The 24,385-nt window shown below is 36.6% G+C and overlaps 3 protein-coding genes across 5 annotated transcripts; 2 read left to right on the top strand and 1 right to left on the bottom strand.

The window, feature by feature from the left end:
- Window positions 1-78: 78 nt before the first annotated feature.
- On the bottom strand, window positions 79-2,001 carry LOC123683327 (lactosylceramide 4-alpha-galactosyltransferase-like). Its single transcript, XM_045622298.1, has 3 exons — window positions 1,146-2,001; window positions 847-1,095; window positions 79-771 (listed from the first exon to the last, which is right to left on the bottom strand). The coding sequence occupies exons 1-3, from the start codon at window positions 1,700-1,702 to the stop codon at window positions 471-473; spliced, it is 1,107 nt and encodes a 368-aa protein (XP_045478254.1). The 5' UTR covers window positions 1,703-2,001; the 3' UTR covers window positions 79-470.
- A 160-nt stretch (window positions 2,002-2,161) lies between these two features.
- On the top strand, window positions 2,162-24,356 carry LOC123683321 (monocarboxylate transporter 12-like). Of its 3 annotated transcripts, none has more exons than XM_045622281.1 (6): window positions 2,162-2,483; window positions 19,390-19,788; window positions 20,464-21,671; window positions 21,732-22,080; window positions 22,132-22,414; window positions 22,473-24,356. In XM_045622281.1, the coding sequence occupies exons 2-6, from the start codon at window positions 19,573-19,575 to the stop codon at window positions 22,706-22,708; spliced, it is 2,292 nt and encodes a 763-aa protein (XP_045478237.1). In that variant the 5' UTR covers window positions 2,162-2,483; window positions 19,390-19,572; the 3' UTR covers window positions 22,709-24,356. The 3 variants fall into 3 exon arrangements, with proteins under 3 accessions (XP_045478237.1, XP_045478238.1, XP_045478236.1); XM_045622282.1 differs by lacking the exon at window positions 2,162-2,483 and adding an exon at window positions 10,259-10,441; XM_045622280.1 differs by lacking the exon at window positions 2,162-2,483 and adding an exon at window positions 12,465-12,982.
- Window positions 4,632-5,081, top strand: LOC123683161 (chromatin accessibility complex 16kD protein). Its single transcript, XM_045622061.1, has one exon. The coding sequence runs from the start codon at window positions 4,632-4,634 to the stop codon at window positions 5,079-5,081; it is 450 nt and encodes a 149-aa protein (XP_045478017.1).
- Window positions 24,357-24,385: the final 29 nt, after the last annotated feature.

Here is a 24,385-nt window from a genome sequence, read left to right as displayed (position 1 = left end):
TATTTCCTGGTCATTAATTCTGTTATAATAAGAATAATCAACAAAACCAGGAATTTTGGTTGGACTGAAATTTGGCAGTACAAAATTATGTTATTTTTATTTATCAAAATAACAAACATTTCAATGTATATAAACAACAATTGCCTTAATATTATCATAAGTAATTTTAAATTATAAGTTGATGTATAATAATCAAAATAAGTCAATGTGGAATTATAGTTAGTAATTTTTAATTATAAATTAATGTAGAATAATCTATATACAGTTAGTGAATTTTTTGAAAATCTCGGGTTATCTCGAAATAAATACAATTCAACAGAAAACAATTAGTGAATATTTGTGTCAATAAAAACTACCAATAGTCAATCTAAAAATACCAGTACCTCCATAATAAATTAAACAATAAAAACCGTAAATAACAAAATGAAGCTTAAAAAATACTTACAACCCAAAAAATTATGTAAGCTGCCTTAAAAATACTCATCACATTCTTTATACACCTTAGGACAGAATTTTTTCGCAAACATTGAGTAAGCGCTTTTAGAATTCAAAGGTAACCGTAATGATGTACTGTGTTTGTTCCAAACATGTATTATGTAACTGTTCAAAGTTGCATTCATGACTTTGGCAAAATATTTCTCTTTGAAGTAATATTCCCAAGAAGGCCATGGAATAGGGTAGAAAGTCTCAGGTGGGTATATTTTGAAATCATCACAAACTCTGCCGATTGAATCTTTGATTTTGTTCACGTGGCAATGTTTTTTAACCAATCTGAAAAATAAAATATATTCAAGAATAACGTCTCATAACATACATATTAGGCAACTATGCTGTAAATATATTCACCTGGTAACGACACCAGGTCCATTGTTGCCCCATATTGTACCGCTGAAATGACTTTTCAGATCCATTATACATTCTTCAGCTAAACTATTACCAAGTCCTGAACTATTGGATTCGAAACCCATAATACCAGCAGCTACATTTTCCATAGATTCACAGCCAGAAAAGTTAGGAGGAAGAGATTCTAAATTTTTAATAACAACCACGTCAAGATCCAGGTAGATGCCACCATATTTCCACAAGGTCAAATATCTACAAATGCAAAATTAAAAATTTGCAATTGACAATCATGAATTAACTACCTTAACACGTCACTGGCATGAGACATAGCATAGTTACTAGCTTCAATTCTACCACTTTCATACAAATCCTCCAAAGGAGTATCTTTTGTATAGGCCTTGTAGTTCAAATGATGAAGTCTTACATTTTTATAACTCATCAGTGCTTTTAAGAATCTATCTGATTCGGTTCCTTCAAGTTTAATCACCCCTGGCGATGTAAATAGTAAATATACATCTGTATCGGGGTTCAAAAGAGCAGCTGATTCCACGGCACAAGCCTCTCTTGCAGCAATTACAATTTTTCCATTGATATAGGAGTTACAAGAAGTTTCGTGAAAAAATATTGATTTTCCTTTCCTAACATCAACTGTAGATATTTCGGGCAAGGTTTCCCCTTGATATCTGTAGCATTTTATTGAATCTGTCTTGTAGAAATATATAAAAATGCTAGAGAAGTGATGGGAAGGTTCAGTATAGAAACATATCCATAGCAGTACAAGAAACACAAACAGGAGAAGAAGTTTCTTGTTGACTTGTAGAAAAGGCATAATAGTACACAGCACTCGATATTTGTGCATAAAAAAAATAAAAACTACTGTTGACTACGAGGAAAATAGAATCATATTTTTTTGAGACTTCTTGGCATCTAGTCTCAAATTTGAAATAGTATTTAAGGTATTAAGAGGAAGGTCGTTTTTAATCTTTCCTGTACTTTAAACTGCATTGTTTACTGATGTTTGAGCTTGTGAAATTCGATTCTTGAAATAAGGTTATATTACCTGCCAACAATCACGCCACAGATGAATTAAATCATTTCCAGGATTAGAGGAAAACATAGAAATAAATCACCTGTGATTATATCAATTTTCCTCATTAACCATTGCATTGTTATCGGAAAATGCAGGATACTGATTACCTACTTATCAAAAATAATAAAGTCAATTGTTATGGTATTTAAATTATGAATGATAAACGCCTGATGTGAATTTGAATGAAGGACATTGGTAATTTTCTGTGACTCTAGAATTAGGTTCCTTTTTCTGAAGACCAAAGACTAACCGTCAGGCGTCAATCCAATCACTAGTAGCAATATTCTTGTGATACATTTGGTATATCTCATTTCTTTTATACTCCATTTGATTTGTGCCGCTTTTCTACTTAATTTTCTCAATCAACCTTTACTAATCATAACACAGTAGATCGAACCAATAAATTTTCAATTCAACTTGGGGTTGTTTAAAGGCTTTCTTTCATTAAGTTGTCTGTTTTCGAAGCGTAAGATCATAAGTCAGTGTTTTCACCCATTAATTCACGATGAAAGCAGTTTTTTAGCATCGATTTTTGTGCGAACTAATCCAGGTAAGTACTTAATTGTTAACGAAAGGAAAATAATAATAATCTTTGCATGAAAATTCGGTTACACTGATCGCATCTATCTAATAATTGGAAGGGAATTCTAGTGTTTGGACTTTGAAAAGTGCATTGTTTTCTACATATAATGGCAGTACATTCGCTTTCGTTTAAACTTGGGCTGGCTTCAAAGGGGGAGGTCATTCTTCCTCAATTCCCTTTTGTTATTTACCATTGATTCGTTGCAGATCTGGGGTAATTGAAGATGACCCAGATGTGTTTGTTTATCGTCCAAATTGTTGGAATGAGCTGGGGATACGCTATTTGCCTTTATCGCACTATTTTTAATTATAATGGTTTTGTTTTCCTTTTCGATTTATCAATGGAAATATTGTATAGGTATTTGACAAGGAAAATAGAAATTAGCTATTACTTATTGAGGAACTAATTTGAAAGGTTTTTATCAATTGATGGATTATTTCGTTTTAACTGAAGTGTAGACATCTGTACCTACAGGTTCCATTCTTGGATTATTCTTATGAAGGAAATGAATGAGATTATTTGGCATGAATTGTTTCTTATACATTTGGTTCATTCACGGTTTAACAATTCTTAGTAAAATAAGGATGAGGAAGTTCGATCTTCAGATGGTAATAAAATAGGTACCGTGTGAGAAATCTATCGATTTAATTTTTTTTATCGAGATTGGCATAATGATAATGGCATCAGCCTAGGTAGACCTTCGTTGAGAGGCCTTAACGTAAGAAGCCCTTAAATAGGGAATAAAAATGGGCCTAGTAAGTTTAAGTTGGGATATTTTTATTGAGATACCTACATTCATTTTGTGTTCAGGTGCGTTGAAAATGTTCCGAAACTGTTCTGACGACGAATGTTTAGCAAAATTCGTGTGGTCGAAGGTGACTATTCATATAGTCAAAAAATCAATATATTCCGAGTGTCTCCTTGTGAAATTGATTCGAATTGATGCAAAACAAGTTGAGATTTTCACATTGAAATGTGAAGAATTATCAATTAGTGGTGGTAACTTTACTATTTTTTGTATTGAAAATACCACTTCGTCAACAGAAGGTGTTGAATATAAAAAATTAAAAATGTGTTAGAATTTAGTTCCAAAATGGTACTATTGATATTTATAGCGCAATTCAGCAGGTTAACTATGAACAAGCAAAATGATCCAAAGTTTGATCGATTCATCGGCTATCGCCAATTGGAATGTTTCGTGGAATTGTTATTAATTGAAAGCAGCGTTGCAGAAATATTACATCAATTTTTACGACTTGATAGTAATTAGTTGGGAGTTAATTTGTTCAAATCAAGTGAAAAATGATGGGAAAGTGTGAAAAAAAGCCATGAGCATTCTGAACTACCGATCTCAGACGAATGATCGGTAAAATCCTCAGAGTAATAAACATAGATAGAGGGAGCATATGTCATTTTTAGTTAGGTTAGGTTAGTTAGCAAATTTTGTCCCCAATCAAATTTGGCATGAAGCGCCCAGAAATGAAAACATATCAATGATATGATATTTCACTCAATTCGCGAGTTTCTCCACAAAAAACGCACTCCTTATGTCCTATAGTGAATCAACGTTTCATATTAACTCAAAATATATTGAAATAAATATCTAAATATATCAGAAATTCAGAAAACAAACTTCAAGCGCGCCAAACGACGTGAAACAACCGATGACACTAGGAGAGCAGAAGTTGCCAAACTTTGGTTTTCAGCAGGTAGATACAGAAAATAATAAATATTCTGCTTATTATAAATTCGACAATTAGGAAAAATATCGGATTCAAATATTCAAATTTGTATATTTAATCGGGAATAATTCAAATAAATATATTTCATTTAATATAATAAACATTTATAACGATATAGTAAAATTGTGTATTTGAAAATATATCACAATCTGACAACGTAATCTGTCCATGTTGGGGATATGTAAAAATTGCGTATAGTCCCTCTATCTATGTTTATTATTCTATGGAATAGAACTTGAACTCTTCAACAACCTTACCCACAGAAATGCCATTCGTACTCATTTCCGCGTAACCATCTCTCTTATTTTCTTTTTTGTTGTTTTTTTTTACACGTTCTTTCTTTTCTCTCACCGCAGACATCTAACGCGTCTCAATGGCGTCGACGACGCCCAAAGCAGCTCATCTGCCGATCGGCCGTATCAACACGATCATGAAGAGCTCGTCTGACGTGGAGAACGTAGGCAAGGACTCCGTGATCCTGATGAGCAAGGCTGCCGAGCTCTTCATCAGGAAGCTGGTCGTGGACAGTTTCAACTGCATGAGGCAGGACGACCCTTCCGGTAAGACCCTCAAGTATCAGAACCTCGCCACCGTGGTGCAGAACTCCAACAAGTACCACTTCCTGAAGGACATGACGCCGATGAAGATCACGGTGAGGGAGTACAAGAGGATAATGGCAAGGAAGAACGGAAAGTGCGATGATGAAGAGGAGGAGGAAGACGAAGAGACTGTGGAGGTTTCTAGCGATAGCGGAAGCGACGAAGAAGGCAGTGTGATGAGCAGCAGGAGTAGCAGGAGCGTCATAAGCGTGCCGAGTGATTAATTTTTTTTTTTTGCAATCGTGGACTGATAGGTGGCGTAATTTTGATATGTGTATCGTTCGAGGTTGAACTTTGATATGGAAATGTTTTATAGTACTTAAGTTGGCATTTTCACGAATCCGCTGTTGTAATTTTAATGATTCTGTGTAGTTGTTTTTTTTTATTGATAAGACGTACGTTGTAGTTCCCGAATAAATTGAAAAAAGTTGTTTTTATTCTAGTGTTTGTTGCCCTTGTTGAGTGATGAATTATCAAAGATTAAGCAGAGTGCTTTCTTTCTAGATTTTCGTCGAAAGAGTTATTTTCAGTACGGTGGCCATCGAGATCGTGGGATTTGACACCTTTAGCCTTTTATCGGGCGACATAAACTTGAAGGTCTACACAAAACTGTGATGCCTTTATTGTTATGTAACTGATAGGTTATTTGGTAAATTCAGTCAATTTTTACTCTATGCCATAAAATTGTCATTCCAGTCAAAATAATGGATTTCTCACACGCAATTTCGAAGTACATATTGAAATCAAAATATTGATTATCCTTTATCGCAATTAGTTTTATTTTCGGCTTGGGCCGAAGTTTTTACCTATACCCGGTTGCCAAATGTCGTACAATTCATTTAAAATTGGTAAAGAGTTTTCCGGACGATTTTTAAGAGGGAACTCTGTTGCTAGGCGTGGTAGGCAATATCGTTTTGATATAAACGAGGGTCGGGAAAACTACTAACTGCCTTCTTCGCAGAGTTATTGATCATAATTCTCGGCTCATATTCCTGACGCCAAGAAGGAAATAACGCAGCCAACTTGAGTTTTTGAGCGGACCATTTTTCAACAAGGAGTTTTTATAAGATTGTACCGATGAGGAATTTTCGATATTGATGGTTGGAATTCCCGTACAAATTAAATCTATTCTAGTATTTGCAAATATATGGGTATTCCAAAGTTTCAATGATAAACCTTTGGAATTTGATTTTTATCTGCTATACTCGTGATTATCAGCATTTATTTAAAACATTGATTCCATAAGAATTTGAATGAATCATCAATTAATCTTCAAATATACATTAAAACGTTTGGTATAGAATTTCAAAATTAGTTTTGTGAGCACTTAAAGGATTTTATTGACAGTCTGGCAACGGCATTTTCCTTTGGTCTCTGACGTCAAGCCAATGCTAAAATAAATGGAGTATAACCACGTTTCCTGGAAAGCTTACAATTGAGATAATGATCACATTTTTCAACTCGATTTTGGGATGAGTTGAAGGGCAAATTTTGAAAAAAAAATTTTTTTCGTGGAAAGCGCTTCCAGAGGAAAACTGCGGCTTTCCCGTGCATAACGCACCGCGCGCGTCCTTCACAGCGGAACCGCATTTTCCAGGAGGGATCGATAACGTGGCTGCCGACCTTGACAATGTAGGGCGGCCAAGGGAAAGGGCACCATTTCCTGGGAGCCGTTTCGGAAAATTGATATGCGACGCGGTCGGAAAATGCAGCACGCGAAAAACCAACGCGGACTCCGGGAAATCCGATCCGCGCTTATTTATAGCCTTCCTCTGACCGGGAAATTACGTGGAAAGCTCCTTCGGAGGTGTTTCGGTTCTGAGAAAGCGTTCGAGTCGAAGGAAATCGATTTTCCTTCGTTACACACGGCACGAAGGTTGATCTAGGTTGTTTTGAACGTTAAAGATGAAAACTTTTCGTGAATTTCTCAGGAATTATATGCAACACGATAAGTTACAGGCTCAACCAGTAAAAACTCAATTTTTCTTTAAAATTTAACTTTAGTCATCAACTTAGTCGCCTTCAAGAGTGATAAATTTACTCCAACGCTCTTCCAACTTTTTAATACCTTTTCTGTGAAAATATTTGTATTTGCTTTGAAAATAAGCTTCAACCACAGCAATCACTTCTTTAGTAGAGCCTAATTTCTTTCCTTGGAGCATTCTTTGGAAGGTCTGCATAAAGCCAGTAATCACTATGGGGGCCAAATCTGCAGAGTAAGCTGGGTGGTCAACCAGTTGGAAGCGCAATTCGTTCAATTTGACCATGGTTTTTGACATTGTCTTGGTGAAAGTTTTTATTTGAAGTAATTTTTTATTATTTTTTCACTCTGTTGATCCAATAACGTTATTTAATATTCTCTGTTGATGGTTTTACCTTTATCCAGGTATTCAATGAACAATATGCCGAGCACGTCCCAAAATACGGATGCCATAACTTTGCCAGCTGGTGTTAGTGATTCTCATCGACTGCTTTACCCTCAGCTGAACCTTTTTTTTACTCAGGAGAACAGTACTATAATGAACTTATAACAGCATTGTTTTAAGTTATATTCTTCGTTTTATGGTTGTTTTAACTGACTTCCGATTCTATCGAATTTCAACACCGACTTTCAATTATTGTCAATATAATTTTGATATAGTGAAATGATTCGCAACATTATTGGCAATTTCTTTGAATTCTGTTGGTGTTAAATCGATTTCGTCAGACATAATTCACGAATTTCATGCGTTTTTATAAATTATTTCAAAATTCAAAACGTACGAATCCAATTCCGTGATCTGTCAATTTTCGTAACAGTTACACCAACTGCCAAGATACAATACAAAAGTCACTAGGATGTATAATTTGAATTCCGACAATATTTCACAAAACTTGGCTGAAATAGAGAAAATATCGTCTAATACTCGTTGCAGAAGGCAATTCCAACACTCATGCGTTCGAAAACGAGCGACGACGGAGCGAGATTTTCTCATGGACAAATATTCAAATGTTAGTTTGTTGAACAAACAAGAACACACATTTCTCTAATGTTGCGTCTGCTATGAGCTGCCTAGTTGTCTTGGAAAATTCGGCAGTTTTTAAAACGGAAAACGGTCACTAATCAAAACAACGATGAAATTGTATAATTTGAAATGACTGGTGGAATATATGACTTGGCAGATTAATTTATTCTACTCATCGAACTTTTCCCGCACTCCCAATATAAATTAGGTGCCTACTTTATGAATAGAGCTATCCCGCCACGCTCCAAAACATTGCGAAATCCCTAATGAATCGTCTTGAAAAAGTACGTTATCTCTATACCAAGTGTAGATAGGAATCTGCGAATTCGCAAGATAAGTCCGTCGGACCAGACGACTGTCTTTGAAAACGTTGTTACTCCATCGCTCTCTGTAATTCTTTGCATTTTCTAGATATTAACGAAGATTAGATAGACCGACTTTTATTGGTTACTATGTGATGTAGTATTGTTTTCTGTTATCGCCACGTGTGTATAAGCTTACGCGTTATTATATTCCAATAATAAGTCTTTGTGTCAATACTGTCAATTTTGCAGTGTTTTTCGGAGGTTCAACGCTCTTCAGGAAGGATAACTTTCCATTTTAATTTATGCCATCTATTGATATTATGGGGAAACTCAGTATTGAGTAAATGCAAAAAACATTCAAGTCGTATTGATTCTCTACATCCACAAAAGATAATGCACGAATTCTCAATACACTTCTCAGTTCGTTCACTGATTCTACAGAGATTAATTTTGAATAGTCTGCCAAAAAAATTCCATTGACTCCTTACTTCCTTATAGTTTTATTACATTAACCTCATCAAAATTTCGCACATCAAATGCTTCTTTCAGGTTCAGTGAGGAAGAATTTGACCTTTAAATTTTTTTTTGTTCCTTTGTGAATAACTTTTACTCGTTGTAGATTCAGCTTTTATTCTGATATTTTAAATGAGATCGTAGCTTCATATATTTGCTAATATCTAATCCACGTTTTATATTCTCAGTTGTGATTTCATCATGGAATATTCCTCTACGTTTTTAGTTTGGTTACCGAATCACAACTATAAGTTTATAGCACATTTTCAGAATAGTTCCCTCATTGTACAAAGAACAGTCTCATTTTGAGGCTCTTGGTTACTCTAACAATTTTATTGTATAGGGGTTTCCAATAGGAATGTATAATTTAAAATTATTATAATGGCAACACTGGGTATTATTTTTTGACATTCCTTATGTCATTTATGTTCAGTAGGTTATGTCATTTAATCACGAAAAGATACACGCTTGAACAACACTTAGGACTTGTTGAATTGTTCGTTATCAGTGCTTATTCGTCATATTAATTAAGGAACGATTTTACTATTAATTGATAGACAGAAGAAACGAGATTAATGCCAGTAAGTTCAAACTTGAAGTTCAACTAATAAACACGGCCTCATACAAAATCTGGGAATTATACAGGATTCAAACTTACTGGTATTAACCTCGTTCCTTCTGTCTATCAATTAATACTGAAATCGTTGCTCAAATACTCTTATTTATGAAAATAAGCCAATTCCTTCAACGACACCTTACTAATTTGAATGTCAATTTATTTGTTTGGATTCCGAACACTGACAGGAGAACCAAAAATGGCGGTGTGTGACGTCACACTAATAGAGCGTATTGATTAATAAAAAAACTTCGTCTATGAATTCAGCGTAAATTTCTTTCAGAATTCACAAATGTGCACTGATTTTGATAAAACAATTTCTAAACGTTGTTGAAGCGTGTATCTTTCCATAATTGAATGGCATAACCTACTGAACACAAATGACATAAGAAATGTCAACTAATTACACAGTGTTGCCAATATAACCATTTCGAATTGGATCAATTTTTTTGGCCTTGATGTGAGCCACAGAACTGGTGAACACATAAATCAACTTAGTCTTGCAATTTTCCAAATATTTTAGATGGGCTGGAATTTCGTTGAAATTATTGTCTTGTTTCTAACGTTTGAAATTTATATTTGTAATCTTACACTTTCGTCTTTGAAGTTACAATGTGCCAACACTGAAGACAACCTTATGAAGTATTTGAAATTCCTGATCATGGAAGATCTATTCAGATAATTCCAAGACAACATCTGGAGGTACTTATGGATAGCTAAAACTTCGATTTATATTTCTTTATAATATACCGCCGTATCAGTTTAGCCACTGGAACCATTTTTAATCTCCCTAAGAGCCAGATGATATCGAGCACCCATTACATATATCGTTTTTTTTTTCGTAAGTTACAAACTAGGAAAAGTACGTCTTATCCCAATGTAAATGTACCTCCAGAGCGATAATAATAATGACACGATTACAAATAAAACGATTCCAGTTCAGTGTACCACCGTATCTTGACTACAATAGATACAGAAAGGATGAGGAGATTAATTTCTTTGTGGATTTATACTAGCGCAATTTAGTCTGTTCATTGTATCGAGAGAGTATTTTTACTATGTCTGTTCCGCGGTAGTAACTACCACCGTGTGGTTTTCTGTGGTTTGGTTTTCTGTGCGAGATGGCCTTCGTAGCCGGCCGATGTGTAAGTGGAATATTTTGCCCATTTTTTCGCGTGGGGGAGTTTACATCCGTGGAAATTTCCTGTTGTTTATCTTTCTTTCCAGTTTCGGCCAAGTGAAATTGGAAACTTTTTATGAGCGACGTTTCTTGTATTATTGGACCAGTTGATACGATTTCGGGAGGTTCTAGTTGCGGAAGTTTTCCACTTACGACATATATATTTCATTTTCTCCGAACTTGTTTACGATATATTCGATACGATCAGCTCAATTTGTCGAAGAAAAATATTCTCCATTCCAAAATTGTTGGTTCATAATTAATTGGGAGACTGAATTAAACAATTAAAATGGCTGTCGAATCATCCGTTATCGAGACAGTTTTTTTTCCCTTGAAACTTTTCGTGTGAATTAAAAATAGGTATAGACTGAGTTTATGATTAGCAAACTCATTATAAACTTACAATATCTCTTGGATTGTTGACAAACACTATCCTAATCACACTTGAATATGTTTATTTCTCATTAAACATTCAAAATAAACAAATTAATCATGAAATTTTACCGGAAATATAGAAAAATTGTTGCGTTTGGCTGATAACAGAAATTTTGACGACATTTATATTGTTTTGAAATGAAATTATATTGGTTAAATTAACTTTCAGCTAATATAACTGAGTTGACGCAATTAATAAAGGGTATTCCAATAAAAGGCTTCCTCCTTTTGATATTGAAAATCTTCCTCTATTGAGGTTTTGAATTGATTGTGGAGCATTAGTTCCAAAGAATAAAAAGTCTGAAGGTGTTAAATCACAAGATTTCGGTGGCCAATTGTGAACACCTCTTCGAGAAATAACACAGCCAGGAAAATTTTCTTGCCAAATTGCAATTCTTTTGTTGCTCATCTGGCACGTCTTGTTGAAATTGAACATCATTCATATCAACACCTTCCGGTCTAATGCCGTTTTTGGAATGTCTAATTCCCAAGATCGATCAGGAATCGGCAAACCTTGGTTTTCGTCAATACTACGAGCTATAGCAACAATATTCCCAGTTGTTTTTGACGAGCGTCGCACACGGTTTCGATTCTTCACATCACTATATTGCCCAAGTTTTTCCATCAGTTTCACTATTGTCGACTGTGAAGGTGCTACACGGTGATCCAAAATTGCTTTAGCTGTGTTGTGTTCAACTGTAACTGCAATATTTTCACCATTTTTGTAGCGAATTTTAACAAAATCACTGCGTTGAGGGAAGCGTGTATCGTTCCAATTTTAGTAATGGCGTAGTTTTTACTTGTCATATGTCAAAAGATGACAGCTTCGAAAGTGACAGCTGTTCAGATAACGGGGTATACGCTCTATTAGTGATGACGTCACACATCGCTATTTTAGTTCTCCTGTCAGTGTTCGGAATCCAAACAAACAAATTGTCATTCATATTAGTACGTTGTCGTTGAAGAAATTGGCTTATTTTGATAAATAAGATTATTTAAGGAACGATTTTACTATTAATTGATAGACAGAAGGCACGAGATTAATGCCAGTAAGTTCGAACTTGAAGTTCAACTGATAAACACGGATTTTTACAAAATCTGGGGAATGATACAGGATTCAAACTTACTGGTATTAACCTCGTTACTTATATCTATCAATTAATACTGAAATCGTTCCTCAAATACTCTTATTTATGAAAATAAGCCAATTCCTTCAACGACACCGTACTAATTTGAATGACAATTTATTTGTTTGGATTCCGAACACTGACAGGAGAACCAAAAATGCCGGTGTGTGACGTCACACTAATAGAGCGTATTCAAAATGAGACATCTTATTGGAAAACCCTGTATTACAGGGATATACCTAATAACTATAGTTTCTCTAGTATTTTATTTTTTTCGTTGATTTTAGGATATTTTGCTATTCTGGAAGGAGGCAAATTCAAATTTCATATCAATCGGATCATGAAAATCGGTCCAGTGGTTTTCCAGTGTGTAACTTACCCAACTTTTTTCATGCATAGGAATAAATTATCACCCTGTATATCAGTAACGAGGATCATCCTCGAGAGGGAACATTGGGAATAACCTGTAATTCTCCGCAACAAATCTACCGTTCCACTTTGCTGTCAAAACTAAAGGTCGGGCTACGGCGAACTTCTCGTACGGCCCCCGTATCCGTCGATGGGAATCGATCGAATTCTGTCGCAGAACGTGAACTTATCGGAAAAAAGAGCCCGCTCGACACCGTCATATGTGGTGTAAGCAATTATTTATCGTCCATCTGCAAAACGCGGTCTCCTCGTAGCGTCTTTTTTCAGACGCGAAAATCGCTGCCAAACACCTCTGCCCGCCGAAATCTCTCTCTCTCCGCGCGTGTATACATCAAACGTTTTCGTCGGACGCTATTACCCACAAATCGATCGATCCGGATCGTAAAAAAAAAAGTACTGATTTCTCCGACGTTTTTGTTTACTTATCTTTAGTGTTTCCTCACGTTGTTTTTCCCCCTAGACCCGCCAAACGTTTCTGTGTTATTCTGTGGCGCTTGTTGTTATGCTTTTGTTCTGTGAGTATTGGTTTTGTTTTCGTTCAGTCTTTCCGAGTTTTGTTGTGATTTTATCATGTTTTCCGTTTTCATAAGAGTTGCGTATGGTTAACTTTAGACAGGGTTGTTGATAATTCCTGTTTTCTCGTAGGTTTTCATTATACGCTTGTTAAGTAAAAATAAACACATATAAAATGTTTTGACGCACAATATCCTTTATTACAGAAATGATTTACTTTTCATCCATTCGGAAAGATATATAAAAGTGGTAGATTTCAAGTGCTTTTTTATCGATTATAGTTATCGTTAGACTTGGGAAATAGTTCGTATCATTATCGTTATCCGCATACAATGTTGTACTGATTTCCCACATGATTAACTAGTTGTTAATATATCAGTGTTGAAAATCGTTAAGTGAGTCTTATTCCCGTGAAAAATTACAGCTGAAAATTATTATATTGATGATTCATTTCATTATTTCCATAAATAAACTTTTGGAATTACTCAAAGAAAAATAATGTTTAACCTGCTGTTGATATTTTTAGATTTTACCTTTTAAACTATACACAAAAATCGAATGAAAAATTTCCATCTACTTGTTGAAGTCTACTCGCCAACTACGAAAGCTATTTTAATGAAATTCAATACAAAAATTGATTGTTTTGCAGCACTGATCCTCTTGATTTGACAACAAGATCCATACGTTTTAAAGGCTAAAAGGGATCTATTTCTATTATTTAAAAATTACCTATGCCTGTCTAGCCAGCACACTAAGTTAGATATTAGATGCTCAAAACGACATATCTAATAGCATTTCCCTACAGTTTTCAGTTGATTATGACCTTCAAATGCCATAAATTAATGACATTTCTACTCTAATAACTTACATTTAATCTCAACCTTCAGCTGCATAATTTGGTGACATTTCGAACATGTTCTTGAAATATTGAAGATTTATTGCTGTTCCTTCAGTTATTTTGAAGTGAATGAACTTGTTTTCTTACCTTGATGAAACATACGTAATGGATGAGTCAGAGTTTTATTTAGCAACTCTAAGAGCTAGATGCGTTATTGTGCATCTAGCTCTTATTATTATCTAGATTATGGTCTATGGATATACCATATCCAATTATTAATAATAATAATTAATAATACAGTTTTGAAGTCATTTGAAAAAACAATGTTTCAATTCAAAATAATACATAAATTCAAATCTTCGAATATTGACATTCGCTTCGAAAACACCCTGTATCTGAAGGGAGTGTCGTCAAGCGATTTTAAAGGTCAATCAATTGAAAATTTACGTAGTAATCATTATATCATCATTCTCAGTATCTCAAATGAATTTGAAGTACCCATCGAAAGTATCTGTACTAAGAAAAGTATGTAGTGGAAAAATTGCACAAATCTTTTTTGTAATTTTCAATGACACCTGTACCTTATCAGTCATTATTCCAAATTCTAACTTATTTGCTTATCAATTTTCCTCAGTTTTCGACTCTACTTTGGGTGCGGAAATGGAAAATTCTCCTCAATTTGGATTAATACTTCAATTGGAAATTGGAACACTTTTTATGGATTTATTATTATTTATTTATTAATCAATATGAATTTTTCCTTCTTAGGTATTTGAAAATTATCTTAAAGAATAAAAGGTGTTCAAGATTTCCCAAAAACGTTCATTTTTTCTTCTGTTTTAATATTCTGTTATCCATCAAGAAAACCAAATTCAACAGGCAGTAACAACATTCGCGAAATGTTTCAATAAATTTCACTTGTGTATAATACAAATGACACCATAAATTCACATTTAAGCATGTTATGTTTTAAAAATACATTCGGTTTGTTTTTTGAAGAATTATGAAGATAAACTAGGCAATTTTCAGATAATAAGCTTTCTTCCAAAAATAATAGTAAATTTTATGCATTTGTACAATTACAACCTCGAATGGCGTTTTCATGTATAAAAATCGCTATTAGGTCATACAAATGAACAAAAATTGAACTCTTTTTCATAAATTGTTGCCAAGAATTGTTAGAATAACTGATAAACAACACTTTGGCGGACAAACAAACTTTTAAAATGGACGTGTTCGATCTATCCCTTCAACAACGAGAAAAATAAATCTTACGAAATCAACATAATCAGAAATTGCGACCGGAGGCCGAGAATTTGGCGTCTTTCGCCCAAACGGCGATCGATTATGCCGTCTTTTCGGAGAATCGACCGAAATTTGCGTCAAATCTATTTATTTATGTCCCATTCAGGGGATCTATTTCGATACGTCTCTGGCCTATTTTCGGCCGACCGTCTTTATGCCAAAAATTCAAATGCGTATTTAAAGCCGCGTGTTTCCAAACAGATATTATCATCGCGTTATTACGCCTCGAGGTACGGGGGGTGTTGGGAAATTGCCCGAACATTAAAAGAAAGTTTCTAATCTAACATATCCGAGCAGCTGTTGATGGCGATTCATGAATTGGCAGAATATCGATCTGCGTTTGTTCCAATCTTACTTGCGGAGTCTCAAAATGAATTCTAATTGAAAATGTTAGTCTCGAAAACTATGTGATATAACGGGTGTTTTTTTTTTCGAGGTATATAACTTTAATTTGTTCAATATGGCGACCGATTTAACAGCTGTCAAGTGATTTATTCTCAGTTTGGTTTGGCAATTAATCATGAATAGACTCACGCCTGAACAACGCTTGCAAATAGTGCAATTTTATTTCGAAAATAATGGTTCTGTGCGGAATACGTATCGCGCACTACGTCCATTTTAGCGATGAAGCGCACTTCTGGTTGAATGGCTACGTCAACAAACAAAACTGCCGCATTTGGAGTGAAGCTAATCCTCAAGTGTATGTCGAAACACCGTTACATCCAGAAAAACTGACTGTTTGGTGCGCTTTATGGGCTGGTGGAATCATTGGTCCGTACTTCTTCAAAAACGATGATGGCCAGAACGTTACAGTCAATGGTGATCGGTATAGAGCCATGATTACTAACTTTTTCATTCCTGAATTGAACAACCATGATGTCCAGAAGCTGTGGTTCCAACAAGACGGCGCAACATGTCACACAGCTCGTGCCACAATCGATTTATTGAAAGACACGTTTGGACCTGTGAATTGGCCTCCAAGATCTTGTGATTCAACACCGCTAGACTACGTTCTGTGGGGCTATGTAAAGTCATTGATCTATGCGGATAAGCCACAAACCCTTGACCATTTGGAAGACAACATTCGCCGTGTTATTGCCGATATACGGCCACAAATGTTGGAAAAAGTTATCGAAAATTGGACGTCCAGATTGGACTACATCCGAGCCAGCCGTGGAGGTCATATGCCAGAAATCATATTTAAAATGTAATGCCACAAGATTATCTTACGGTTAAATAAAATTCATGTCAATCGAATATTCCATCGTTGTTTCATTGAAATTTAAAGTTTTATAGCTCTAAAAAAAACACCCTTTGTAAACAAAATTTTGAAATTATGTACAACGATTTTTTCACTTTCTGTTTTAATGCGAAATATTTTGAAAAACTATCTCTCAAAATCAAAACGAATTTTTGACTACCCTCCCTAGATGTTGAAATTACCCCTCGGAGAGAATTCTCTGGATATGACTCTAGAAGTGATGAATCAAAGCTTCATCCTCTGTCACATATCGACGCAAAAAATCCAGTTTCTTCCGCTTGAACAGCCCTAACAATATTCGGAATCGACGATGCGCTGTTGCCTTTGATCTTCAGTGGTTATTGACGCGGTAAATTGCTCCCTGGAGAAGTTATATTTCATCTGACAGATTTGCGGTGTTTTCACCTTTCGTCCTGCTGTTTAACGCCAAATATTTTACTGAAAAACGTCGGTTTTCAGTTCGTGATACCTCAGAGTAATGAACATAGGTAGAGGGAGCATATGTCATTTTCAGTAAGGAAATTTTGTCTCCAACACGAACTTTCAAATTTGACATGAAGCGCGCGGAAATGAAAACATATCAGTGTTACGATATTTCACTCAATTCGCGAGTTTCTCCACAAAGAACGCACTTCTCATGTCCCATAGTGAATCAACGTTTCATATTAACTCAAAATATAATGAAATAAATACCTAAATATATCAGAGATTCAGGAAACAAATTTCAAGCGCGCCAAACGACGTGAAACAACCGATGACACTAAGAGAGCAAAAGTTGCCAAACCTTGGATTACAGCAGGTAGATACATATAATAATAAATATTCTGCTTATTATAAATTCGAGAATTAGGAAAAATATCGGATTCCAAATATTCAAATTTGCATATTTAATCGGGAATCACTCAAATAAATATATTTCATTCAATATAATATACATTCATAACGATAAAGTAAAATTGTGGATTTGAAAATATATCACAATCCGACAACGTAATCTAAACCATGTTGGGGACAAGTCAAAATTGCGTATACTCCCTCTATCTATATTTATTACTCTATGGTGTACACGTATAAATTAATTACGCAAAGTGAACGATAGAAACCTTTGTTTTCGAGTCGGCAGACGCCTAACAAATTAGTCTATACGAGGGATCCCCCATTCCGCTCGTGTACACGAACATCAATCTTAATGAAGATAAAACGAGAGACCGCAGGAAGGGAATTGCCGATTTTAAACGATTCCCTGCAACCGCATTTATTAAACGTAATTACTATTGAAAAAAAAATCGCCTCGTCGACCGTTCCTATCGGTTAGAGTTCAGTCGGAATCCAGTTATGGCGCGGTGAAAACGATTATAATACGATTCGGAGACGTCCCGAAGGTAGATTCTTGTTTTTCCGCGAATATCGAAGATGTTACATGGAGATCCCTCGTGACATCTTCGATATTCCGTGGAGATTATAATTCGTTAATCAATTCTGCGGTTTAACAATTGACTGGGATGAAAATTTGTATAATGATCGATAACTTACCGAATCAGTTTCAGCCAGCCTATTCCAGAACGTAATTCGATAATTTTCTCTCTTCTGATACTAATGAAACATCATGGTCATGGTGAGCCCCTAAAAAAATTATTACTTGTATCAAATTTGATTTTAGAGTTGATGATAAATCGGCAGTTCATTGTTATCGATGTGAAGAACATCGACAGATTATGTAACATTTTCAACGCGAAATCTTTGTTTGACACTTCAAACTAATATAAAATCGCAATATACACTGAAAATTCTTCGCTCCCAAAATGAGCCCTTTACAGTATGATATTTTCGGTCTTCTCTCCCGAAAAGTTCTTAATAGCGCATGCGTAACGTGCACCGTATGTTCAAAGCAGTCAAAATTTCTTTAAAACCATTTATGTCTCAGCTCGAACACCCACACCAACTTGCATGAAATCGAATACATAGAAGCCAAATACGGAGGTCCCGGTAATTTTAGCTAATGCACAACGCATCATTTATCAGAAAATGTTGCAATACTTTTTGAATCACTTGTGATCTAGTCCACATGCCCTTACCAAATCTTATTAACATGGGATCAGTAGAACTCGAAATACTCATCTTGAGATATTTGAAAGAGATCAAATTGCTATTGATCCACGCATTTTGAGCATCCCTACCAAATTTCTTCAGAAACTGATCAGTAGAACGCAAGATATGGAGATTCACATTTGCGCCAACTTGTACCCTACATCTGAAAAAGCTGAAATTAGTACGGGACTATCTACTGCCAGATTCCATCAAAATTGGATAAAAATCCCAAAAGGGATCATTTAAGCTTCCTCTATCTTCTCGTAAAAGCTCATCTAAACTTCTGAAAGGTCTCACAGACGTCTAGGAGTAGGGATTCATCAAGCCAAGTAGCTTGACATTTTAACCACCTACTTGACTGAAGCATTCGCCATTGTGACTTTATTAGTAGTTTTCCCAAATTTCTATGAAATCTATTGGTAGTTTCAGAAATATCTTTCCAAACTTGGCCAAAATAGCCAAGAATTTTTTATCAAGGCCAGCATCTTCAGCTGCTGTTGAAAGACAATTTTTCAGAGCTGCTCTTACAGTTACAAAAAACCCGCAATAGATTAGGCGACAAATCTATAAGATGCCTCATGTGTCTTAGATCCTAGATGGAAAATTATGAAATCAAACAAAGCCTGGAGGTTTCTCAATATAAAGAAACTTAATTTTTTATTTTGTTATGATTTATAACAAGCCAAGTAGCTTGAAAATCAAGCCAAGCCGTGAACCTTACCTAGGAGAGTCGCAATAGAAAACATAACATAACTTTCGGTAGACCTAACCTCAATTCCATATGAAATTTTCAGTTTGACCCCAACCTAAACGAGTTAGGTTAGTCTGCAGTCTTAGTTTCCTTATCCTTCAACAGAACACGATAATTTTTTTTTAATAATAAGTTTTTTAACAGTTTGTGTGTCTGTTTTTTCCAGTTACATTTCGTGGATCATCTGTCGCATCTTGTTGCCCCGCATGGCACGACGGCTGAGATCAACTGACCAACGCCCACGACAATTCGGGTCGACCAAGGCACGCATGAAAAGTTCCATGAGAAGCTGCAGCATCACCGGCTTGTTGGGGTCTTTACGCAGGCAGTTCAGCAGGGAGCTACAGGAATGGCCGAAAACGACATGGACCATAACGAAAACATTGACATTAACGCGACAGTGAGTGAAAAGCGCGACGTTGCCGACGCGCCGAACGGAAACAGTGTTGCCGACAAGAACGATCTGGTCGCGGGCGTTTATACCAACGGCACCCCCAGGACCATCTACGAGAACCCCCTGGTGGGCCAGGACACCCCCGCGGAGGAGGAGAAACCTATCCTGAGGGTGGGTAACAACTTTGAAAGATCCTTGATTATAATTCCTATAAGTGACGTTACAAAGAGCTATTCCTTTTGGCTCCTACTACCAATCTCATCAGTCATCATCTAATTCTCGAAATGTAAAAGCTAAAACGAATCCAAAATTTAAAACCTAAAGCTGTATACTCTAACCATGGAAAACCTAAATCTCTTCACCTCTTCCACCAGGAAACCTAGGCGGTTTAGGTTCACCGGTGGTAAAGTTTAAGAGCCTCTTATCACTAGAAAACCTAAACCTCAAAGACTTTCATAATTTGCAAATCTAAACCTTGAACTATGAGATGGTAAACCTAAACCTTTGGAATTTCATCATCGGGAGAGCCAAACCTCCTGCATTTACCACCAAGGCAGATTTTACTCTTACCATCTGAAAAATCTAGATTTCAAGAAGTGAGAAGATAAACCTAGAGCTGTGAACATTAACTACCCAGAAACTTTAACCTCAAAACCTTCACTATCTGCAAATTCAAACCTAAACCTCTGCTACTTAGCAGCAAGAAACTCCAATCTCCTTACCTTTAACATTAAATTCAAACTACTGAACTTACCACCAAGCCTTAACCTCCCTACATCTATTAACGAAAAACTAAATCCTTAAGGCAGGTAGACTTATGTTAACTGTTTTTTTTTATGATTGCAGGTGCAGTTCAACGAAGACGATCGACAGGAAGATAATCAGGATGTCAAACAGACGCTACTCCGGTCCAGAGAAAGCATCTCAAGCAGTTCCGGTTCAAGTTCGGATAGTGAATCCTCTGACGAGTACACGGAGGCCAGACCTCCAGACGGCGGTTGGGGTTGGGTGATCGTGGCCGCCTCCTTCATGGTGAACCTGATCGCCGACGGAATAACCTTCAGTTTCGGCGTCATCTTCGTCGAGTTCGTGGACTATTTCCACGCGGACCGCGGTACCACCGCCGTGGTGGGAGGCCTCTTCATGGCTATGCCTTTATTGTCCGGTCCTATAGCTAGTTTCTTGACTGACAGGTATGGCTGTCGTAAGGTCACCATCTTCGGTTCCATCCTCTCTTCTGTGGCCTTCATGATAAGCTCGCGTATGAACAGCATGATGATGCTCTATCTGACCTTCGGCCTGATGGCCGGATTCGGATTGAGCCTTTGTTACGTGGCGTCCGTGGTGATCGTCGCCTACTACTTCGAGAAGAGAAGATCATTTGCCACCGGCTTGGCGGTTTGCGGTAGCGGCATCGGCACTTTCATCTTCGCCCCTTTGATCCAGTTCCTCCTCGACGAGTACGGATGGAGAGGAACCACCTTGATCCTCGCCGGTTTGTTCTTGAACCTTGCCGTTTGTGGTCTGCTCATGCGGGATCTCCCGTGGACCTTCAAACAGCAGAAGAAGCTGGCGAAGGAGAGGAAGAGGAACCGCGAACTGAAACGTAGGAACAAGGGTTCCTCCGTGGACACGTTCTCGGTGAGCAACAGCACCAACACCGCAAGCGCCTTGCAGCCGATCTTGGAGGCGACGGAGGCAGAGACCAGCGACAACGCGGAGAACAGACTGTGTTCCTCGCTGGTGAATCTGCCTACCTACGTGGATAACAGGGAAAAGGTGCCTATCGAGGTCATAGAACTGTTGGCGTCGCACAAGAACGTCTACAACGTGATCAAGCAAAATTATCCGGGATTGCTGTCGCCTTCAAGGAGTTTCAGCGATTCCGCCCGCTTGAACAACGAGATCTACACCACCATGAAGACTATTGGTAACGCGCCTCCTGATACCACGAACATCAAGGACGAGCTCTTCCTTAAATGGAATGAGAAGGCCAACGCGCCCCCCAAAAAGGCCCCTAAGACTGCTTTTCTCAACGATCTGAGAATACACAGGTGATTATTCTTTATCTTACTCGACTACCCTTGTTCACCACCAATCTTACATCTTTCCAGGCTATCCGTGTCCTACAGAGGCGCTATGTTGAACATCAACCGCTACAGACTAAGGGCTTCCTCTTGCCCGGACATCTACCGCAACTCGATGACCACCCTGTCCAAGGAGAAGAACCAATGGTTCTCCGCCTTATGGGACCTCTGGGATCTGCTGGTCGACATAATAGATATCTCCCATTTAGCCGATCCGAAATTTTTAGTTTTCGCCTTGTCTAACTTTCTTTTGTACACGTGGTACGATGTTCCATACGTTTATATGACCGATTACGCGACGAACAACCTGAAAGTAACCTCGGAGAACGCCTCCTTGCTGATATCCATGATAGGAATAGTCAATATGGTCGGGGAGGTACGTATACACACACACTTATGATATCTTCGTTGACAGTTGACGTTTCAGATAATCCTCGGTTGGATGGGCGATCGACCTTGGGCCAACGCGGAACTGATTTACGCTTTCTGCATGTTTTGTTGCGGAGGTGTGACAGCCCTAATGCCCTTTGCGACCAACTACACCGTCTTATCCGCCCTGTCAGGAGCCTTTGGTTTTTTCATTGCCGCCAACTATTCCCTTGTGTCTATCATATTGGTAGAACTGATATCCATCGACAGGTTCGCCAATGCGTATGGGTTGCTTCTGCTGGTGCAGGGTTTTGGGAACCTTATAGGACCATCGTTAGGAGGTAGAAACTGAATAATCATGAAGATAGTTCCAATCTGATCATATGGTTGTTTTTTCAGGTTATATCTGTGACGTCACCAAGAGCTACACCATAACCTTCGTCGCCGCCGGTGTGTGCATAGCGATATCCGGAGCTTTCTTGCTGATCCTGCCCATCCTGAAGAGGTACAGAAAATTCGTCTCCCGACAAGTGTCCAACGTCTCCTTAGACGTGGAGTCTTGTAGGAACTCCAAAACTGATCCCATAGAGGCCTTTGACGCAACGAAAAACGGAAACGGTCACAAAAAACATTAGATATCCGGTCAATATGAAAGGAACAGACACTCTCTTTCGAAAGAGAGGTAGGAATTGTTCTGTCAATAGTAACGTTAAAATTGTTGATGATAAACGAATTATATTGATAGTAGATGATAGTTTAGGTGATCACTTAGTAGGAAATACCTCTTTGAAAGTCTTTTTGAATCCCGCTTGAGATCGAAACGTAGCTGTTAAGGTCACCTTTTTGAACCTTTTCAGAGTTTTGATATAGGTCTATTATTCAAGGCCAATATTTCTACCCGAAATTTTGTAAATACGTAGAGTATTCATCGTCTTAAATTTCAAAGTAATTTATTACTTCACCTTCATCTTGAAAACGAGCGTTACGTAAACATTTTTTACGTAGTTTTCAGAGTGCATCTTCAGTGACCTTGAAAATAAAGCGTTAATACGTATTGTAATTACTTACGTAAAACATATTTCAGCCAACTGAATGACTGACTACTAAGGGGCGTTTACTGTTAACGCCCCGCCTAAATGACCTTGAATGGGTACTGTTTCAGTATTAAGTACAATTATTTAAGTTGATGATTTAACTTAAAGATGTTCCGTCACTGTTTTATTGGAGTATTTTAACTTTTCGTTTGGAATGTTTCCTTCTTGTTTTGATTTCCTTCCATACAATCATAAATCCTCTCTACGAAACTTGCCTTAATAAGTATTATATAATTTGAATGTTCATGTTTTGGAGTACCTTATATTTGCCAATTTTGTAAATATGTTCAAAGTATAGGGGCTGTGTAATATTTATTTTGAGATAGATTTTAAGGAGATAGAGAGTTAGGTTAAATTCACTAGAAGAAGCAATGAAGCACACTCACACCATGAATGTATTTTACTTTTTTTTAACATTATTCAATGAATATGCCCGGTTTTTGAAGGATTTCAATTTAGGTGGCCAGTATTTTATGATGTTTATAGATGTGTTATTAATATCTTATAATTTTCTGTTCTGAAAACTTACGAGTGTTTTTTCATTGTATTGATTCATGTGTTAACGATTTCTGGACAAATTACTAGAAGACAATTTCGGAAATGATAACTAGATTGATTGAAGTGGATGAAATAAGTACACTCAGTTGAACTCCATAATAGTTTTAGTTTGTTTTTTATTGATAGTTGTTGAAATTGTTTGTAGTAATTTTTTCAGTGAGTCAAAGGTGTTATAAACATATATTTTTCTAATTTTTTTAAGTAAATTGCGTTAGTTTAAAATTTCGGCCAAATTTATGAAGCTTTATTAATTTTTTCATATAGAACCTAAATAGATTCGTCAAAAATTAGAATATTTTTGATAAAAAGCATAACTGTGATTAGATGAAATAGATGTTACTTTTTCAAAGCCGGTGACTCATCAGTTACCGCCAAATTCAGATATTCAGACAAGTTCCGGAGTTTCTTCCTTCGTTGTAGTGAAAATACTCTCTTTTAGGATTTCTAGATTTCCATCTTCAAACCGCAACTGTATTTCAATTGAATGTTCAACAATTCTGACTGTGTAGCGTTAATTCAATATTATAAAGTTCAATATCTGTATTTCAACAGAATTTTACTTGTAAATATATAGTTTTTAGCGAAACTATAGTAAATTTCAACATGAATTAAATTCAGTAAGATCTGGAAATGTGTTTTTACTGGGGTGAAGAAAGAAAA

Source organism: Harmonia axyridis, chromosome 6 (genome assembly GCF_914767665.1).
Source record: "Harmonia axyridis chromosome 6, icHarAxyr1.1, whole genome shotgun sequence".
Classification (NCBI taxonomy): Eukaryota; Metazoa; Arthropoda; class Insecta; order Coleoptera; family Coccinellidae; genus Harmonia; species Harmonia axyridis.
This window is presented reverse-complemented; position numbering and strand designations above follow the sequence as displayed.